The following is a 14,795-nucleotide window of genomic DNA, read 5'->3' as shown; positions in this document are numbered from 1 at the left end:
AGACAGGTGATAATAGATGGAAAACTTAGAAAAAGAAAATGTTATAGGGGAAGGAGGCAACTATATTTTTCTAAGTGTGGTTCTGGCTTACAAAAATAAGTTCAATACACAATGGAGTACTATGGGGCAATGAGAAAGAATGAAATAGGGCCCTTTGTAGCAACGTGGATGGAACTGGAGAGTGTTATGCTAAGTGAAATAAGCCATACAGAGAAAGACAGATACCATATGTTTTCACTCTTATGTGGATCCTGAGGAACTTAACAGGAACCCATGGGGGAGTGGAAGGAAAAAAAAAAGAGAGAGGTTAGAGTGGGAGAGAGACAAAGCGTAAGAGACTCTTAAAAAATGAGAACAAACTGAGGGCTGATGGGGGTGGGAGGGAGGGGAGGTTGGGTGATGGGCATTGAAGAGGGCATCTTTTGGGATGAGCACTGGATGTTGTATGGAAACCAATTTGACAGTAAATTTCATATATTTAAAAAAAAAACAAAAATAAGTTCAAAGAACAGATCCTACTGGATAAGAAAACAATATATATAATAAAAAAGAACATCAGAGACCAATACTAAGCAGATGGGTTATATTTTATTCAGAAACATTAAAAGGGAAAAATCAAGTTTAGAAATCTCACATGTGTAACGAAAGTTAAATGGTAAAACAAAAACTAATTTTTTTAATTGAGAAATACTTTACTCATATTGGGAGAAATACGTAAAAAAGCAGTGGAATGGGTAGAGGGATGTATGCATGTGTCAAAAATCAGCTACCGTATGATTAAGATTTGTGTAACTCATATGTTATATCAAAAGGAAATAAATGTTTAAAAAAGAATATATGAATTTACTCTGTGAAAAATAGCATTTAAGATCTCTAGAGACCAAGATAGATTATTTAACAAATAAAACTGGGACACTTGGTTAACTTTGGAAAAACAAAGTTAGATCTAACACAAAGGACGGAAAAAAGGAAATGAAATGAAACAATTCTTAATGTTATGCATGCTAAAGAACAAGAGGAAAGAAATACCAAGGATAAGACTGATTTGAAATATAAACTTATTTAGGTTTAAAAACATCATGAGGGGCACCTGGGTGGTTTAGTCAGTTAAGCATCCGACTCTTGGCTTTGGCTCAGGTCATGATCTCACCGTTCATAAGTTCGAGGCCGGCTTCAGGCTCTGTGTGAATGGTGTGGAGCCTGCTTGGGATGCTCTCTCTCCCTCTCTCCACCTCTCCCTCACTTGTGCACATGGTATCTCTCTCTCAGAATAAATAAATAAACAAAAAAATAAGTAAATAAATAAAAATGTAATGAATGCATTTCAAGGGCAAAGTGCTAGAAGAAAACTACCTTCAGTTAATACAGTGAGGAACTCAAATCAATTAGAAAAACGTAAGTACCCCAGTAGAAAAATAGACAAATAGGCATGATCAAACTTCACGATGGATGAAATATAAAAACTTAAAAACATAAGATAGAATCATCTGAAAAATATTTTTTTTATGTGTGCATATTTATGTATTTGTCTTGATAATAAGAAAATGCTTAAATTGTGCTCAATCTATGCATCATTTAAAACCACAGGTAGCCATGTTAAAAGGAAGCTTCCAAAAAGCTAATGAATCAAATACTTGTGAGAAGTGGCTAGAACAGTACCTAGCACAGGGAGGCAGTCAGCCAGTATGTGAATAGTTAGTTGTGGTATGTGTATCATAAATAGCAAGTTGACCAATTTCCCTAATTTACAAAAATCTCTTAATATCAATTAACAAAAACAACCCAATTGGGAGAAAATGATAAAGAGCATCAGCGGTTTTTTACCAAGGAAAGTAGTCAATAAACATGAACAGAAGTTCAGCGTAATAAATACATGAAAATTAGGGGTGCCTGGGCGGCTCAATTGGTTAAGCGTCCAACTGTTGATGTCAGTTCAGGTCATGATCTGGCAGTTCATGAGTTCGAGCCCCACATCGGGCTCTATGCTGATGGTGGAGAGCCTGCTTGGGATTCTGTCTCTGCCGCTCCCCCATTTGTGCTTTCTCTCTCTCTCAAAATAAATAAACATAAAAAAAATTTTTTTAATAAGTAAATGAAAGTTAAAGTGACAGTAAACAATTTTCTCTTTGAGTAACAAAAGATTATTAGTGGGTTTTCTAGTGTACTTGCATACATGTTGCAAGCACATATGCATACACACACACACACACCCAAAGACAATAAGTTTGATCCTGATGTGGTAAGTGTAGTCTGCTGTTAGGAGTGCTAAAAGAACACAAAGATATGTTAGTTTATTGTGTATTATGTATGTATAAATAAGGAACATTGGCAATTAATGTATTAAAGCCTATTTTGACCTTTTTTGAGCATATATATTTGAAAAGAAACCACTCATATCTTTATACGTATGGGCATTTGTATATTCAGGCGTTATTTATATGGGATAGTCAACAACCATCTTAATAGACTTTAATGTAGAATCTTTAAATAGAGTCTTGATTTATTATGATGGCCAGAACTAATTGAATTTTAAATGTTAAAAGCTATGTTCTATCCACTAAGATTACAATTACTACATAGAAAATTTAATCCCCAGTTGAAGTGTTTTCAGTTTTGTTAAAAATTTAAATTTTTGTATCATTTTCTTATACATTTTCTGAAAGATATTTCTATAAGTAGCATGTTTTCTTCTAGAGAAAGAAAGAATAATGATCTTGGCTGTTAGGCCAAAAGTAATCTTCAGAATTACTAATCAAAAATAAAAAGGTTAAAGTTGGACATGAATGAAAGGTGAACAGGTTCTGAAACTTTTTTGGATTTAGCGGTTATCCTAGAACCACACCACTTCTGGTAGGAATGAGTTTGACTTTGGGATGCCTGGGGGGCTCAGTTGGTTAAGCATTCGACTTCGGCTCAGGTCATGATCTCACGGTTTGTGTGGGTTCAAGCCCCACATCCCGCCCTGTGCTGACGGCTCAGAGCCTGGAGCCTGCTTCGGATTCGGTGTCTCCCTCGCTGCTCCTCCCCCAGTCATGCTTTATCTCAAAAATGAATAAACATTAAAAAAAAAAATTTTTTTTAATGTGTTTGACTTCTCTGAACTTAAACTCTATTGAAAGTTGATAATTTTTCAGCATTTCTGCTGTCTGCCACATCAACTTTAAAATTTGATAAAAGTCTTGGGGCGCCTGGGTGGCTCAGTCGGTTGAGCGTCTGACTTCGGCTCAAGTCACGATCTCGCGGTCCATGAGTTCGAGCCCCACGTCGGGCTCCGTGCTGACGGCTCAGAGCCTGGAGCCTGTTTCAGATTCTGTGTCTCCCTCTCTCTCTCTGACCCTCCCCCATTCATGCTCTGTCTCTCTCTGTCTCAAAAATAAATAAACGTTAAAAAAAATTTAAAAAAAAAATAAAATTTGATAAAAGTCTTTAAATTAAAAAAAAAAAAGTCTTTAGGGGCGCCTGGGTGGCGCAGTCGGTTAAGCGTCTGACTTCAGCCAGGTCACGATCTCGCGGTCCGTGAGTTCGAGCCCCGCGTCAGGCTCTGGGCTGATGGCTCGGAGCCTGGAGCCTGTTTCCGATTCTGTGTCTCCCTCTCTCTCTGCCCCTCCCCCGTTCATGCTCTGTCTCTCTCTGTCCCAAAAATAAATAAAAACATTGGGAAAAAAACTAAAAAAAAAAAAAAAAAAGTCTTTAAGTTACCACCCTGAATTGGGGGGGGGTGGGAATCTAAAATGTACAGCAGTTAAGAAATGGGTGAGAAAAAATGTATTGGGTTGATACAGTGGGTTTTTTTAAAGATTTTATTTTTACGTAATCTCTAACATCCAAAGTGGGGCTCAAACTTACAACTCTGAGATCAAGAGTCACCTCCTTCACTGACTGAGCCAGCCCAAGCACAGTGGACTTTAAATGTTAAGTCATAGGATTATTTATTTACATAGAAAATTCAATACAAAATTAGTCAAAACAAAGCAAACTGCAAAAGATTATTATATAAATGTAATTTTGTAATGGTTTTAGAATCTAAGAAACTGTTGAAACATTCTTGTGTATTTTATGTGAAAAAATTCTTTGCATTGTGGTTTTCCTTCTGGTAAAGCTAATTAATAATAGATCAAGTAAATCAGCTAAAATGTGTAATACTGTATATTAACACATGAAATTCTATGTCGAAATCTTTTCAACTTGGTCTTTAACAGCAGTCATACATGACATTTTAGAGTACATCTATAAATGGTTTCCTAATTGTGTTATTATTGTACCCTATATTTTTTTTATGAAGGCGTCATCTCTTTCAACATATAAAATAGCAGAACAAGATTTTTCTTATTTCTTTCCTGATGATCCACCCACATTTATCTTCAGTCCTGCTAACAGAAGAAGAGGGAGACCTCCCAAACGAGTATCTATTAGCCAGGTAAGTAGAGAATGGATAAAAACTACATTGTAGCTCTTAATAAAACTATTCATAATCAAGAGCAGTGTTTGGCTCCCCTCACCCACATAGCTTTAGGAAGGAACACATTCCTTCATATACAGTGTATGTACTGTGCGTTGAAAACTACTTAGCAGTGAGGTCTGTAGAAGTCTCAAGTGTGAATTAGACATAGCTTTAATGCCACAGGGATTTTATACCAAAGTGGAAGCAAGCATATAAGCAGTTACTGAAATACAGGGAATAAATCATGGAATCAAAATATGAAGAACATTTAAAAAATATGAAATAATAAAAATACCACACTAAACAGGTTACACACCATTATGCTCACAAGAAGTACCATAAAAGTAAATCCTTTTGGGGCGCCTGGGTAGCTCAGTTCGTTGCGTGAACGACTTTGGCTCGGGTCATGATCTCTCAGTTTGTGAGTTCAAGCTCCGCGTTGGCTCTGTGCTGACAGCTCAGAACCTGAAGCCTACTTCAGATTCTGTGTCTCCGCCTCTCTCTACCCTTCCCCTGCTCACGCTCTGTGTCTGTCTCTCAATAGTAAATAAATGTTAAAAAATTTTTTTGTAATAAAAATAAAATAAAATAAAACCTTTTGACATTATTAACATTTACCACAAGAATATTTTTGACATGCACTTCTTTCATATTTGATGTCTACGCCATTTAGTTTATAAGGTACCTTAGAAAAATTTTTTGTTTTTTCTAATGCATATATTTAAGGCTGTCCTTGTAGATTACCAGTTGTTTTTCCTGGGAGGTTTTTGTACTAATTTGTAGAACTATAGAACTAACCTCATATTCTGTATGTTACTATGATTAAAGTTATTAAAGTTTTGTTAGGCTTAGAATAAAACCTCATTGTAGTATAAGGAAAGTATAATTGATGAGAGTTTTTAAAACTTTATTATTATTGTAAGAACAAGGCAGACCATCTGTCTGAAAAGTTGTGGTGTTCTATAACTAGCTTCTCTGTTTGTTTTTTTAGGAAGACAATGTTGTTAATAAACAAACAATTGCAGGTTATAAGAACAAAGCTACTAAAGAAAGAGACAAACTTTTGAAGCAAGAAGAAATGAAGTCACTGGGTGAGTTTTAACATTCTCTTCAAAAACTGTTTAGGTACAGGAAAGAATATTTCTCTTGCTTTCTGAAATGGCATATTTCTGTTATTTGGGTTTTTTTTTTCCTTGTAAGCATAAATATTTCTTGCCCCTTAGGTATCTATAAATTTTTATGATGAATAAAACCTGTGTTCATCTCTTAAAACAATATTTCAAGGGAGAGCATATCCCTGTTAAACCAAGCTAATGCTTAGATTAAGCACAAATTGGAGTTTCCATGGCTTACAGACTGTTTGGGGCCATTTTTTTGCTTTATAAAACAGTGCTTTCCAGACGTGACTGTACATATGAATCACTTGGGAATCTTATTAAAATAAAGATTCTGAATTAGTAGGTCTGGGTGGGAGAAGAGATTCTGCTTTTCTAAAAAGGTGATACTTCGCTCCTGGTCTTAGGACCAGGGCTTCAAAGCAGGGCTTTGAAATAGCAGGTATGTTTGTCCCTGGTCAGTAGTTTGTCTTAAATGCAGCCAACTTGCTTTCCCATTTGAATCACCTGCTGGCTCCCTCCAGCAGTTTACAACACCTGAGTCTACTGATCCCATTTAACCATAAATTATTTCAGGAATTCTTTTGTTACATTAAAAAATGTGTTGTTTTCTGTCTGTGAACAGTTCTAAGTTTGACCTTCTCTACAGCTTTTGAAAAGGCTAAATTAAAAAGAGAAAAAGCAGATGCCCTAGAAGCAAAGAAAAAAGAAAAGGAAGATAAAGAGAAAAAGAAGGAAGAATTGAAGAAAATTGTTGAAGAAGAGAGACTGAAGAAGAAAGAAGAAAAAGAGAGACTTAAAATTGAAAGAGAAAAGGTATTCGTTCAAGTATTTTAGCTATGCTGTCTATATAATAGTATTTTACATATTTAAATTCATAGTTAATTTTTAAATGCTTTTACCACTTTGATTCACATTTCTAGTTGTTCATAGAGTGCTGGATAAACACTTGTTGATTTATCTCTCTTTTGCTTTGGAAAATTTAGTAATTTAAGGTTCAACATGTAAATACATGGCCTTTACACCCTAAAGCCCCTTAAGTACAATTTTAAAGTTGATTTTCTTCATTATTTAGACTTTCTAATTTAGGGAAAATGATATGCATAAAACTTGCAAAAGTAAAATATGTGATTAGAAAAAATACAATAAGATCAAGACCCCTGGTTGGCTCAGTCAGTTAAGTGTCCAACTCTTGATTTCAGTTCAGGTCATGATCCCAGGGTTGTGGGATCAAGCCCCGTGTCAGGCTCCATACTGAGCCTGGAGCCTACTTAAGATTCTCATTCTCTCTCTCCCTCCCTCCCCCCTTTGCTCTCTCCCCCGCTCTTGCTGTTTCCAAACAAAAAAAACAAAATCTGCAAATAACAAGAAAGAGTGTTCTTATTCTCCTTGAAGAATAAAGTATCTGTATAAAAATAGATTGCTCAGCAAATCTCTTATAATCTTTAGTAGTAGATATTCCCTAGAGAATTCTGTAGCTGTTTTCTTCCAGAGTCAGTCAGTGTCCTTGGTTTTCTGGGATATTTACAAGTGGCCCTAGATGATCCTGTTACACACTGTGCTCATTTAAATTGCCTGTAGTTTCTTGAACTGTTTCAAATTGGTTAGGATGGGGTTGGAAGTATCTAATACATGTACACTCCAGAAAATTTAGAAGGGGGCACCTGGGTGGCTCAGTTGGTTAAGCATCACACTTCAGCTCAGGTCATGATCCTTGAGGTTCATGAGTTCAAGCCCCATGTTGGGCCATCAGGCTCTGTGATAACAGCTCGGAACCTGGAGCCTGCTTCAGATTCTGTGTCTCCCTCTCTCTGTCCTTCCCCTGCTCGTGCTCTATCTCAAAAATAAATAGACATTAAAAACAATTTAAAAAGGAAAGAAAAGCAACTGCACTTAAAAAAAATATTAGAAGAAAACCACTTGTAATCTAAATGGTAATGTTTAGAGGTAGCTTTTTTTTTTTTTTTTTTTTTTTTGAAAGAGAGAGAACACAAGTAGGGGAGGGGCAGAAACAATGAGGGAGGCAGCGTCCGAAACAGACTCCAGGCTCTGAGCTTTCTGCCCAGAGCCCAGTGCATAGCTGGAACCCACGAGTTGCAAGATTATGAACTAAGCCAAAGTCGGACACCTGACTGAGCCACCCAGGTGCCCTGAGATCGCATTTTCTCCTAACACTTTGATTAATTTATTTCTAATCTTTATTCTGGGCCCTAAAAAAGAGAGATACAGCATTTATAATTTTGTATTTTTGTTTATTTAACATTATTGTAGGGCTGCTGGGTAGCTCAGTCTTAAGTGTCCAACTCTTGATTTTGGCTCCAGTCACTATCTCTCATTTCATGAGATCAAATCCTACATTGGGCTCTGCGCTGACAGTCTGGAGCCTACTTGGGGTTCTTTCTTTCTCCCCGTCTACCCCTTTCCTACTTGCATGTGCATACATGCATATGCTCTCTCTCCCCCTTAAAATAAATAAAAATTTTAAAAACACGTTTTTAAAAATGTTGTAAGCATACTTTCATGCTTAAATAAATAAACTAAGGTGGAATTTTTAGTGACTGTGTAACAGTTAATCAAATAGATACAGGTAAGTGCTTTATAATTTTTGCTCATAAATGATGATACCCGTTCAAATTTATGAGTAAGAGTCTTTCCTATTTTTGGATTATGTCCCTGGATAAATTTGTAGAAGTATAATCTTATGTCAAAGGGTAAGAACATTTTAAAAACTTCCTATACAAACATATGTGGATATTTGTTTGCTAAACATGTGCTTATTTACATTCTTAGCAACAATGATTGAGAACACCCATCTTATTACATCCTACAAGAATTATCTGGGGTGGGGAGTGGAAGACTTAGTACAGCAGACTATTTAAAGCACAATGAATAAGCTCTGTAACTGTCTCTAGTCACTTTATGTTAAAAATTTGGTAAGTGCACATCTATTACCTTCAGTGGTCCTAAATTTCAAAGGAAGAGAATAATATTAACATACGTTAAACATTTATTGGAAAATAAGTATATAATGTAATAAATAAAAATTGTTTATACTCTGCTTCAATGGAGACTTTTTAGGGTCATTATTTACCTTGCAGTTTCAAATACCAGAACCAAGAAGTATCAAAAGACCAAGTGAGCAAGAGAAATGGTCGGGAATAAAAGAAAAAGAAGTCCACCAACTGTGTTCTGATCATTGCTTTTACTTACTGGTCCCTCTGTGTATCCCTAAGCTGTTAGGGTTAAATGAATCTTGAAAATAACAACTATATTTCAAATATAGGAGGAGGTTTTATTTTAGGTACTCTAATAATTTGTTACTTTACGTTGTCAGGATTTAATTGATTTGAAATAGAGCTGCTGTAGGCAGAGTCAGATTGAATTAATATTTATCCAGGAGCTACTATGTGTGAGACATTTTCCATATTTATAGCAGTTGTATTGGCAGGTGTTGTTTTGATCAGTGGTTCTAACACTTTAACATGCATCAGAATCACCAGAAAGATTTAATGAAAACATCAACTGTTGGGGCACCTGAGTGGCTCAGTCTGTTGAGTGTCCGACTTTGTCTCAGGTCATGATCCCACTGTTCATGGGTTCAGGCCCCATGTCAGGCTCTGTGTTGATGGCTTGGAGCCTGGAGCCTGCTTTGGATTCTGTGTCTACCTCTATCTCTGCCCCTCCCCCACACGCGTGCATGCGTGCTCTCTCTCAAAAATGAATAAACATTTAAAAAGTGAAAAACACACAAACAAACAAAATCAACTCTTGGTCCCAACCCCAGAATTCCTTGTTCAGTAGGTATGGGATGGGGCCCAGCTATTTGTAATTCTTACAAGTTCTCAGGTGATAATGATGCTGCTTTACAAGGTTCTTAGAAGTGGGGTGCCTGGGTGGCTCAGTTGGTTGAATGTCTGACTTCGGCTCAGGTCATGATCTTGGGGTTTGTGAGCTCGAGCCCCGCATCAGGCTGTGTGCTAACAGCTTGGAGCCTGGAGCTGCTTTGGATTCTGTGTCTTCCTCTCTCTCTCTGCCCCTCATCTGCTTGCAGTCTCCCTATCTCTCTCAAAAATAAATAAACATTAAAAAAAAGTTTTTTAAAAAGCCAAAGTTCTTATAAGAAACTTTATGAACCTTTTGTTTTAGGAAAGAGAAAAATTACGTGAAGAAAAACGAAAATATATGGAATACTTAAAACAGTGGAGTAAACCTAGAGAAGATATGGAATGTGACGATCTTAAGGTATAAGTATGTTATGTGATGTTTCACACCCATGCTCTGTGTGCCCTATGTGGCTTTGCTGATGAAATTTTTCTTTCATAGTGGCTTCTTCATATTTAAGAGGAATAGCCAATTAAACAAATACTATAGAGTTCCAAAACAGCATTATTAGTATTTTGTAACAAACTTTGATAATGCTTCTTATTCCGCAGACTTAATGGGTCATTTGTGTGATTGTTGATAATCCAGTATTATCATTCATCTCAGTTTATAAAGAACCATTTCTAAGTTCAGTAGACAGTGGATTAATTCTATTCTATATCCTAAGGAAATCCTGCATTGAAGATAATATTGGCACAACGAATGCCTGATCTCAGAATCTTAGGTTAAAAGTCCCTCTTAACTAGAAAATGCAGCGAGAAATATACTTTAGCCCAAAGTTGTTCTTAGTTCAATAAAGAAAAAAGTCCCTAGTGACTGTGATTTAATAAAGCTGGAATAAGGCCAAGACACACATCATTTTAAAAGTTCCAGGGCACCTGGGTGTCTCAGTCATGATCTCGCAGTTTCGTGGGTTTGAGCCCCACATCAGGCTCTGTGCTGACAACGTGAAGCCTACTTGGGATTCTCTCTCTCTGCCCCTTCCCCACTGACACTTTCTGTGTCTCTCTCAAAAATAAACTTGTAAAACAATTTTTAAGAAGTTCCAAAGGTGATTGTGATAAACATCTAGGGTTGAGAACCACTAGTCTACATGAAATAAATCTTACTAGGTAAAGAGTATGTATCTATTATAATTTTCTGTAATTGGCTCAAATAGTTATATAAATTATTTGATCTTTCAGGAACTTCCAGAACCAACTCCAGTGAAGACTAGACTACCTCCTGAAATCTTTGGTGATGCTCTGATGGTTCTGGAGTTTCTTAATGCTTTTGGGGAACTTTTTGATCTTCAAGATGAGTTTCCTGAGGGAGTTACCCTAGGCAAGTGCAATTGCTGTGTTACAGTTCACCCTAAAATTAGTGGCTTAAAGTAATAAATTATTATCTCTCAAAATTCTGTGGTCAGTGGACTTAGCTGTCCAACCCTTTCTTGGAGTCTCTTATGTGGTTACAGAGAGTGACTGGGACTGGAGTCCTCTGAAGGCTTACCTGGCTGGATGGTCAAGATAGCTTCCTCACACACATGCCTGGTACTCAGTGCTCCTCCACGTGGCATCCCACTCCGTCAGAGTAGCCTACACTTGTTATGTGGCAGCTAAGGACTCCAAGAAGAAGAGAACAGAAACTGCCAGCCTTCTTAAAGGCTAGGCCTGGAAGTGGCAAGCCTTGTTTCTGTCATAGTCCATTGGTCAGGCCTGCTGGGATTCAAGGGAGTGGAGGAATAGACTCCTTGAGGGTATCATGGTTTATGTTAAGTGTAGGGAAGGATGTTAAAGTGTAGGGAAGGAAGGAATTAACATCAGCCATATTTTGAGATAAGTTATGCCTGCCTTTGATTTGTGATTCTGTATTGACTCTGTACTTTTACTTTGTGTAAACATTATAATAACTACATTGATTGAGGAGGGCTTTGGATCCCATTTTGGCTTTTGAATTGTCAAATACCAAAATAGTTTTCTTAAAATAGAGACCCTCAAAGACAGAATTATAATGCCACTCTTATTTTAAGAAGAGTATATTCTTCAGGAGGGCTTTCACATTCCCTCAATTTCTCTTTATGAGCTGGGTGAGGCATGCATCATGTGCCTCAGAGATCAAGGTCTAAACAATACTGGTTTAGGTAAGATAAATTAGATAAACAATTGTGACTTGGATACAACATTAGGATCATAAAAAAATTTAGATTTTAAAATTTTAAATAAAGGATTACATCTAATACTAATGATTACCTCTCCTATGCACTGTTTGGTAAACGGTAATGTCCCACATAGCTCCTGAGAGCAGCGGGGCAACAGTAACAAATCTTTGTGTTGTTATTCAAATTAGAATAAAATTATAATTTTTAATTTGTGCCTTAATTTGCACCTGAAGTTTTAATTTAAGGTGAAATACTGTATTGATTTGCTGAGGCTGACTTGACTTTCTTGAATATAGTGATTTTTGGCTTAATGGTTTTATTTTATTGTAATCATTATAAATTGTCTTTAGACTTTGCCTTGGATAATACTCTACTTTGATAAATGGACACTTAAAAAAATAATTGCACAGGCTGTTGTCGATTAAAATGTTTATTGTTCCAATGGAGTTGTTTTTTCAGTGCATGAACAGAACTTCAAATTCATTTTAAACATTTTATTCACAGAAGTATTAGAGGAAGCTCTTGTAGGAAATGACAGTGAAGGCCCACTATGTGAATTGCTTTTTTTCTTCCTGACTGCCATCTTCCAGGCGATAGCTGAAGAAGAAGAGGAAGTAGCCAAAGAGCAAATAACAGATGCAGACACCAAAGGTCAGAATTCAGTATTCTTGTTGATTGATAGTAGCTCTGTAGCTTTGAAACTGATTTTTAAAGGTTATTTTAAGATTAACCTCGCTTTTACAGTTCTAAAATATAGCTGTTCAAGTTACCCAATTCCTGAGTCATATACTAACAATACATTATCAGTTGTTTTATAAAAACTTTGTTTTGGGGCGCCTGGGTGGCGCAGTTGGTTAAGCGTCCGACTTCAGCCAGGTCACGATCTTGCGGTCCGTGAGTTCGAGCCCCGCGTCAGGCTCTGGGCTGATGGCTCGGAGCCTGGAGCCTGTTTCCGATTCTGTGTCTCCCTCTCTCTCTGCCCCTCCCCTGTGTCTCCCTCTCTCTCTGCCCCTCCCCCATTCATGCTCTGTCTCTCTCTGTCCCAAAAGTAAATAAACGTTGAAAAAAAAAAAAAAAAAAAAAACTTTGTTTTAACGTATCCTGTTTCTGGGGCGCCTGGATGGCTCAGTCAGCTAATGTATCCTGTTTCTGATGACCTTAAAATATCTACCTCTGCCCCCAATCGGTCTTGCTTTTTATTCTTTTAGATTTCTCCTATGATTTAGGAACATTACGGATTTCATTGACCAGTATCTGTAATTGCAAGAGATTCTGCTAAATGACACTGATTTCTTTGCCTCTACCTAAGGAAATACTTTAATTATTGTTATCAGTACTTTAAGTTGAAAATACTGTTGCTGATTTCATTTGAGACGTGAAAGTTTTTAGATGAGAGTTAAGTAAAATTTAGTTTTTATTTCACCAACAGTTTGAACTAGAAATTTTGCTGTTTAAATGCTATGCACTTAAATATCTAGGGTCAGCATGTGGTACATATTAACGTAGGAATAATTCTTAGAGAAACCCTTTTTTATTTTTAAAATGGAGTATGTTCACTATTTTGTTTAGGACTTCATCAGAGGAATTGTTAAGCATTTGTATGATTTGGCTTCCTGAATTACACTCGTCATGAACTTTGCCATATCACATTAGACATTGTTTAAAATATCTATAAACTATTTTAGTGTGTTGCATAAAAATTCACAATAAGATAACTTTGGGGAGACATTTTGATAGCAGTCTTGATACAAAAAGATGGGACATTCTTCCATTCAGATAGTATTGTTGACCTTAGATAATTTGAGCTCATTTTTTAATGCCTGATTCATGAAGCAACAGGATCATCAATATGCATCCAGTGTTAGTTTTGTTTTTCTTTTACAGCCTAAGTTCAAGCAAAATATTTTCTCTAACTTGAGTGCTAATCACCATATGCCCCTTATCAAGGTCATTTTAACAATGCTGTCCCCTTTATCATCTCAGATGACTTAGTCCATAAAATGAGACTCTACTAAGGGGAAGATAGAAGGGCAAACAATTCATAAAAATCTAAAGATTTTTCTAACATAACCAGTACCAGCACTAGAGATGGATTATCTAAGACAGAAAATGTGGCAAATACTCATTCTTTTAGCCACTAGATTGTCTTAAGGACCAATAATATCACAGGGCTGTTGACCAAGTTCTGACCTTAATACAAGGTATAAGTCTGTATTTAACTCAGGATTTGAAGCAGGTGAATTTTGTAGTTTTGTACTGATGGGAAAAAGTGGGGCGACAAGGAAATTATGTTGGAAAATCAGCTAGTGTAAAGAAAAAAAATGTATATAGATATTGGTGTTTGTATTGCCATTGTATTTTCTTTCCAGGATTTGTTTGATCTGTAATTTTTATAACTCTAGTCCTGTACAGGATTGCAGATAAATACTAATACAAATTAATAATTTGTATTAAATAATACAAGAATAAGTATTAAAATAATACTTATTATACCCCAGAATAAGTATTGGCCATTAAATAAAGGTTTTAATGCACCTTTTGAAGATATTTATTTAAATGTTAGGGAGCGGAAAAAACATGCTTTGGAATTTTAACACCCTTGTCTACTTCCTGTTGTATTGGCTACATTTTATATAATTATTACAGTTTCAGTAAGTACCCTACGCTGTTCTCCCAGGTATTTTCCACATGTTCCTCCTATCTCTGTAACAAAAAAGCTTTTCCACAGTTCTCCTGAAAACAAGTGACATAAGATACTGTATATGATTATTTCATTTAATTCTCATACCCCCTTGTGGTATAGATAGGTAGGTATAATAGGCAGATCATTATTAATTATTTTCTGCCTTTACTTATAAAGAAATTTAGTCTTAAGGAGTTTAATTAACTTGCCCAAAGACACATGGCTCATAAGAAAGTGATGGGATAGAGATTCAGGAAGTCTGCTCTGAAGCCTCATAATGCCTATACTATATTGCTTCGTGATATGGCAGAGATGTTGAAAATTTGAATATTTGTTTCCCTAGCATTGCCTATAAAATTATCTGTCTTCAAAAAGATTTAAATCCTTTGGCCTTTAGGCTCCCTCTTTTTATGTCAAATCTTGGAAATTTGGGCAATTTTTAAAATCTTACATTAAAATTTTCAATTCCTGTCTTTAGTCTTACATCATGAACTTGGAAGCCCTTCAAAGTATGGGAACAAAAGCATCCTCCTT

The 14,795-nt window shown here is 36.2% G+C and overlaps 1 protein-coding gene across 3 annotated transcripts in view; it reads left to right on the top strand.

Moving 5' to 3' along the window:
• Window positions 1-14,795, top strand: part of BAZ1A (bromodomain adjacent to zinc finger domain 1A) — a 123,739-nt gene that overhangs the window by 74,824 nt on the left and 34,120 nt on the right. For all 3 annotated transcript variants that reach the window (XM_045059786.1, XM_023255656.2, XM_045059785.1), the window contains 6 exons: window positions 4,283-4,417; window positions 5,433-5,532; window positions 6,206-6,372; window positions 9,703-9,798; window positions 10,623-10,761; window positions 12,083-12,229. In XM_045059786.1, coding sequence (XP_044915721.1) covers window positions 4,283-4,417; window positions 5,433-5,532; window positions 6,206-6,372; window positions 9,703-9,798; window positions 10,623-10,761; window positions 12,083-12,229 — 784 coding nt within the window. The remainder of the gene's footprint in view (window positions 1-4,282; window positions 4,418-5,432; window positions 5,533-6,205; window positions 6,373-9,702; window positions 9,799-10,622; window positions 10,762-12,082; window positions 12,230-14,795) is intronic.

The sequence above is a fragment of the Felis catus genome, chromosome B3 (genome assembly GCF_018350175.1).
Source record: "Felis catus isolate Fca126 chromosome B3, F.catus_Fca126_mat1.0, whole genome shotgun sequence".
NCBI lineage: Eukaryota > Metazoa > Chordata > Mammalia > Carnivora > Felidae > Felis > Felis catus.
This window is presented reverse-complemented; position numbering and strand designations above follow the sequence as displayed.